Source organism: Terrapene carolina, unplaced genomic scaffold (assembly GCF_002925995.2).
Source record: "Terrapene carolina triunguis isolate 2854851 unplaced genomic scaffold, T_m_triunguis-2.0 Scaffold31158, whole genome shotgun sequence".
NCBI classification, from domain to species: Eukaryota; Metazoa; Chordata; order Testudines; family Emydidae; genus Terrapene; species Terrapene triunguis.
Window position 1 is genome coordinate 1 of NW_020695509.1, and position 6,849 is coordinate 6,849.

The following is a 6,849-nucleotide window of genomic DNA, read 5'->3' on the forward strand; positions in this document are numbered from 1 at the left end:
TGGGCTCATGCCCCCGACGACCCTCCAGCGCACAGGCCTGGCCCTGTGGGAGGGGCTGTCACGGGAACCGGACGGGTGCCCTACAGCAGCACTAGGCAGCCCAGAGCTGTGGGATCAAGGCACCAGGGCAGCTGTCACTGTACCTCTGGGAGAGCAGGAGGGGTTCACCCCTCACTGACTGGGGCAGCACCCACAGGCAGTGCCAGCCCCAGCTCCGCACCCCCTCCCCCCACAGCGTGAGCCATTGCTCGAGTTGGGAGAGCCTGGTGGCTCTGCACAGCCTGAGGTATCCAGCCTTGTTTCTCCCCCTCCTGCACTGGTACGGGGTGAGCTTGGTTTAATCATTGCCGAGAAAGCTGGCAGGCAAAACTGTGCCCAGCACTTCCTGCTCCAAGGTGCAGCCTCCCAGGCAAAGTTTAAACAAACTGAGCGAAGGGCAGCGCGTGCGACGTCACAGTGCCGACCGGCCCTCACAGAGCAGCCGGGATAGGGCTAGCCAGCCAAACGCTGCGCCACAACCGTGTGGCCCGTTCAGTTCTTGGCCTCTGCTGAGGATGCCAGTTCTGGGGCAATCAGTGTCACGTCTGCAAAGCTTTCTATGGTGTCGGCAGCAGCCCCAGAAGCTGGACCAACCCCAGAGCAAACCCTTTCCCACAGACCCCGAACAGCTGAGTGATGAGAACAGCTGTTAGTCACATGGCCAGGTTGGAACCGGCGCCCTAGAGGAGAAAGGCCCCATATCTCATTTCCTAACGCTCAGCAGCCAGCCAATCCCCCTGCCCCAGGGATGGAGCTCAGCCAGTGCCCTGGAAGGGGAAGGCCTCGCGTCCCATTCTCTAGCCCAGTGGTCATCAGCCCATCAATCACCTGGGGACTCTCCCAGTCGATTGCGATCTCTGGCCGCAGCGGCGCAGCGGGGCTCCCTGCCTGCTGTGGCCCCACGCCGCTCCCAGAAGTGGCCAGCGCAGCATGCCCCCATGGGAGCCGGGGGGTCCTCCATGTGCTGCTCCTGCCTGCAAGCACCGCCCCCACAGCTCCCATTGGCTGGGAACAGGGAGCTGTGGCCAATGGGAGCTGCAGTGGCCATGCCTGCAGAGAGAGGCAGCACACAGAGACCCCTGGCCCCTTCTGGGAGTGGCATGGCCACTTGGTGCACTACTGGCTGGCAGGGTGGCCCGGTTTGTGATGGTGAGGAGGTGCTGATGTGCCTGAGTGGGGCCGGGGCAGGCAGAGAGCCTGCCTTAGTCCCACTGCGCCGCTGACCAGGAGCCACTAGAGGTAAGTGCCTCCAGCGGGATCCCCCTCCCAGAGCCAGCACCCCATACCCCCTCCTGCACCCCAAACCCCCTCCCAGAGCCAGCACCCCATGCCCCCTCCTGCACCCCAAATCCCCTCCCAGAGCCAGCACCCCATACTCCCTCCTGCACCCCAAACTCCTTCCCAGAGCCAGCACCCCATATCCCCTCCTGCACCCCATACCCTCCCAGAGCCAGCACCCCATACCCCCTCCTGCACCCCATACCCCCTCCCACAGCCAGCACCCCATGTCCCCTCTTGTACCCCAGCCAGGAGCCCCCTCCTGCACCCATACTTCCTCCCAGAGCCCACACCCTACACCCCCTCCTGCACCCCAACACTCTGCCCCAGCCCAGAGCCCCCTCCTACACTCAAACTCCCTCCCAGAGCTTGCACCCCTCACCCCCTCCTGCACCCCAACTCCCTGCCCCAGGCTCAGCCCGGAGCCCATCCCACACTGCGAACCCCTTGGCCCCAGCCCAGAGCCTGCACTTCCTCCTGCACCCCTACCCCAGCCTGGTGAAAGTGAATGAGGGTGGGGGAGAGTGAGCGATGGGGGGGGGGATGGAGTGAGTGGGGCAAGGCCTTGGGGAAGGGGCAGGGCAGGTCCTGGGTTGCCCTTAAATTCAAAAAGTGATCTTGGGTGTAAAAGGGTTGGAGACACTGCTCTAGCCCTAGGGTGACCAGACAGCAAGTGTGAAAAATCAGGACAGGGGGTGGGGGGTAATAGGCACTTACATAAGACAAAGCCCCAAATATCGGGACTGTACCTATCAGTACATCTGGTCACCCTATCTAGCCCCTGGGAGCCAGCTAGTCCTCCCCATCCTGGGGCTAGACTGGAACCGGTAACCCCTACTCCATCCAGAGACACTGAGCTTCCCCTCCCCAGCTGAGCTCCACACAGACCTGTGGCCTATGTGACAAAGCTGGGGAGGGGATGGGGGCACGGAGGAGCATCAGAGAAATAACAAGTGCTGGACACTGGTCAAATTACTTTATTCACAGCAACAGTGACGGGGCACCAGGAAACGCCAGATTTCTCCGCAGGGCCCAGGCATTGTTCAGCAGCCACCTGAGCCAACCACAGTGAAATCCTGAATCGCCTGCTCCACACAGGGGCTGGGACGATCTGGGTCCGAGAGCACAGGCAGAACCAGAGCCCCACTCCCAGCACAGGCGCTCTGTGTAGCAGCAGCACCGTGGACAGCCCAAGGCTTTAGCACAGTTCAGGTGCAATCAAACCAGATCCGGGCTTTAACCGGGTCCAGGGTGAGCCCTGCTGGGAACTGGGTCCTCCCACAGCCATGTTATAGACAGGACCTCTGCCGCTGTCCCAGCAAGGGCAGTCCTGTAGCCATGTGCACACAATGCCCATTGAAACCATGCAGAGCTGGCAGCAGCAGCATCCAGTCCTGGCTACGCGGCTGCATGGCACCCCGGCAGGCAAGCCACAGGCCTCACCTGGGGGTCTATGGGAGGCATGCGCTGCAGCTTCCATCAGAGATGGGGGCTGGACACCCCATGCAACGCTCTTTACGCTGCGGCTTGTGATCCAGGGACCGGCGACGTTGCACGGAGCGTTCACTCTCACCTGGCAAGGGACAAATTGGCCTTTGGAGGCACTAGTTGGAGTACAACTGGCCTATTGCTCTAGATCACCTGCAGGGGGGAGCAACGCAGCTGAGGGACAAGAGGCACAGATGGGCTCCTGGGTCTCTCCTTGCGGGCGATCGGGGCTCAATGCACTTGGGTGAAGGCCACAACGAGCTGGAGCTCTGCAGCATGGCTCCTTGGTCCCACCCGTGGAACCCCATCCCCCTGGCCTGTACGCCCAGCATCCCAGTGACATTCCAGTCCATGGAGCTGACACTGTCCCCTGCTGCAGAGTTCTGGGCTGGAAACACTCCTGGATGTTGGCAGGGGGAAGTTCTGGCAGCTGGGCAGGGGACAGTGGGAGCTTTTGGTACCTGGGGATATCTGGGAGGCAGCTAGGGTTAGGGTGAGCAAAAATGAGCCGGGTGTTTCTGCTACAGTGATCAGCAGTGAAATAGTTAAAATGCTGACATCATTAGGTTTGAGTCAACACACATCACACGTCAAGAGGGTGGGCCCTCTCCGAAGGATTGTTTCAGGCTGTCTTACAGCGAGCCCTCACGGGGAAGGTTTTCTTTATAATCATCAAGGTAGGGTTGGAAGGATTCGACTTTTATCGGTAAATATCCATGAACATCGATTTCACCATACACACCCAAATGACCAAAAACTGTTTCCATTGATAATACCCCAAATTTACAGATCGCCTTATATCAAAGCAGCATTTTTCTTACATTGCCTACTTCCTTTGTATACTTCGAGAGTTTGTGTTTTAATGGTTATAAACCTTTACTTTTTTGAATCTCATCGTCTATGGTCATTAAATAATTGTCTGATCCTCCATTTTCTGACCCTCCAATAACTTCCCCTACTGTGAAAATTTAAATCAATATAACTAAAAATATTCTTAAAAATAAACATTGATACTCTCCGTAGAGATCACAAACAAATAAAAGCTGAATTCTACCCAGCCTACACAACAGTTAGCATCTTCCTAGCCGGGCAAGCTGAGATTCTGCACACAGGACCCTGGGCATGGTCCCTGCCCCTCCTGCTGCACTACTCAGTCAGGGCGCCTGCCCCAGAGACAGTGGCCCGTCTGCTCTCGAGGAGTGATGCAGCAGGTCTAGCAATGGGGTAAGCGCTAGCACAGGGCTCAGGGAGTTTTACCACCGTGCCCCAAGCCCCCTGGGCCCCGGCTGTGCCAGCACTTACACAGTGCAGCTGCTGCAAGAGAAACACCCCTTGTCTAGGGCAAAAACTCACCTGTGAGGCAGGTCGGAGCCGGCACCAGCGCTGCATGGGTCTGTTTATGAAGGACAACAGTGGGTCTGGTTCAGGTTTCACATGCAAACCACTTGGCCTTGCACAGAGCACACATGACACCTGGCAGGAAAGCCAAGTCTGGGGCGACACTGACAAGCTGCAGAGGGACTGAGCAGCAATCAGCCAGCTGCAGTGCATGGGAAGGGGCACCCAGGTGCTGCCTCATTCCCCTTGCTCATTACCCAACCAGCTGGCGCCCCTCTGCCCGTGCAGAGGACAGCACCGCTACTCCCCATGGCCCTGCCCCCCACATCAGGGCTGGGGCTTCTGCTTTAGAAACTCCCCCAAGGGAGCAGACCCAATGACTTCATTACACCCTATTCCTGGCCATCTGACAACCCCAGTGGCTTGGAGTCTGGCAGGTCCTGCACAGCTGACTGGGGCCTAGAGGACTCCACACCCCTTGTCCCACTCCTTCCCTTCCCCTCCCCTCCCCATTTCATTCTGAACCCTCCTCTGCAGCCTGCACTAGTCCCACAGCCGCACTGGCACTAACACCAACAGCCGGGCACTGGCCAGGCCCTGCTGCTCACGTAGAGCAGGGCTGGCCTGCTGCCCCCTCTCCAGACCAAGCTGGGGGTACAAGTGCACAGCCGCTGCCTGCGCTGCAGGGACAGCAGGCCAGCCAAGCCCTGGAAAGCAGCTCCTGCCAGCACCGAGGGGGGTGAGGTGTCAGAACAGTCTCCTCCCACTGTGAGTTCAGACCCAGAGGCCGGTGTGTCCAGCCATGGCACATCCCCAGAGCAGAGCCCAACACATTCTCCAAGCTGCTTTGTTTGTTTGTTTTTCCTGGGTGTGTTTCCTTCTTTTGTCCGGAGGGTGAGCAGGCAAGGACTGGCAGGATCCTCATTCCAGCCTGCTTAGCAAACAGAGTTTGTACCTCTCAACCGTGTGGGTCAGGGGTGTGAGCGTTACCTACCCCGTTCTACCAGCCCAAGTCCTAGCATGGACACAGCTAGAGCAGGACCCAGGTGCTTCGTACCAGTAGAGCTCATTCCCTTCCCCTACCAGATGCTAGACCAGTCTGAGCACCTTTCCCTCAGTCTAACTGCAGCCACACTAGAGAATTGTACCACATTAACCATGACTGTTGTGTGTAGACAAGGCCTTGGTTTGCAAGGCCACTTCCCCGCACAATCAAGAGGCACACGGCCTTTGCAGCTAGGCGAGACTGTTCCCAGCATGCCCCAGCCATGGGGAGGGGCAGTGAGAATCCACAAGCACCCATGAAACACTGCTCAGGCCCCCCCAAGCTCAGGTTCTTGCTTCTCCAATGGGTGAAACCGGGGCACGTCTTTGCCTGCGTGGTGGTCAGCACAGCTGCACGGCCTGTTGCATCAGGGCTGTTCCCCAGCCAGACAGTAAGTGGGAGCAAGCAGTCGAGTTTCCACCACAGGGCACTGCACAAGGCACTCCAGGCTTCATCAGCATGTCTCGAAACTCCCCCGAGGCCTGGCCACGATCCTGGCAGCACATCACTGCTACGTGCCCATCACCATGGCACCTGAGCTCACTTTCCATAGGATAAACAAGGTCTAGAAAGCCGCCCTGCAACCAGGGCAAATATAGTCACACCCCCTCCCCACACCCCGAGAGAGCCAAAGATCACTGAGAGTCTCAGGAGACTGCAAGGCTGCTGTTGGCTCCGCTCGCCCCCAGAGGCGCCCCACAGTTCCTGCTAGGATGGGCACCATAGCTCAGGGGCTGTCCATCCCAGCCCCCTTGCTGCAGTTCTACCGGCAGGATCCCAGCTCCTTAAGGAGGCTGGCTCAGGCCGACAGCCTGGGTGTGGCAAGGGGTCAGGGCTCGTGGGGTTAGGAGACGACACAGCAGCATTTCCGGCAGCAGGGGCAGTACTTACAGCAGCAGCAGCCACTGTCCGTGCCCACCTCAGGACTCTTCTGGTGCTTGTCTAGCTCGATGGTGTAGAGCGGGGCTGAGGAAGCGCCGTTCAGCAGCTTCAGGCTGGCATAAGGGTTATAAGGCTGGGCCCAGGACTCCCGCGTCAGGACTTTTGAACCATCCCAACTATCCAGTGGCACCGATTTACTGGCCCCATTCAGCTGCTCTGGGGCTGGGTAGGTGGGCACGGCCCCAGGATTAACAATGACAGTGGGAGAGGGCAGCTCCTCCCCCAGGTAGCGCTTAATGAAGCTGTTCTCGAGCTGACCTCGTGGAATATTCACGCTGGCGTAGGGGTTCTCAACAGTGATGCCACCGCGCTGCATGTTCCCCCAAGGCAAGATGAGCTCTCACAGGTCCTCTCTTGCTGCGGTGCCTCCAGCCACCTGGCAAACTACGGCAGAGGGAGCTAAGTCTGTGCTAGCAGCAAATCTGTACCACGCCCATCCACAGGGCACACCGACCCAGGCCAACGGGCTCGGCCCCAGCTCAGTTCTCTGGGCGGCTGCAGATCTTCCCAGCTCCTAGGAGAGAGAGACTCCATTAACCCAGGGAGGGTGGGCAGGTCACTGGACAGTCTGGGCAGCTCCAAAGGAACCAGGGCAGCAGTGACGGACGCTCTTCACAGTGGTGTCCAGCTCCTAGGGGCCAGTGGCCAGGCCGCCCAGCTGAGCCCACAGGGCAGGCAAGAGACTGAGCCCTTCCCCCCCAAACTCCAGCTAAACCCAG

At 59.0% G+C, this 6,849-nt stretch overlaps 1 protein-coding gene across 1 annotated transcript; it reads right to left on the bottom strand.

The window, feature by feature from the left end:
* Nucleotides 1–6,032: 6,032 nt before the first annotated feature.
* On the bottom strand, nt 6,033–6,446 carry CYSRT1 (cysteine rich tail 1). Its single transcript, XM_024223352.2, has one exon. It carries the CDS (start codon nt 6,444–6,446, stop codon nt 6,033–6,035), a length of 414 nt encoding a protein of 137 aa, XP_024079120.1.
* Between the last annotated feature and the right edge of the window lie 403 nt (nt 6,447–6,849).

What these genes read in the sequence shown, in the direction of transcription:
- CYSRT1 (XM_024223352.2), bottom strand. Translation starts at nt 6,446, where the DNA reads ATGCAGCGCGGTGGCATCACTGTTGAGAACCCCTACGCCAGCGTGAAT.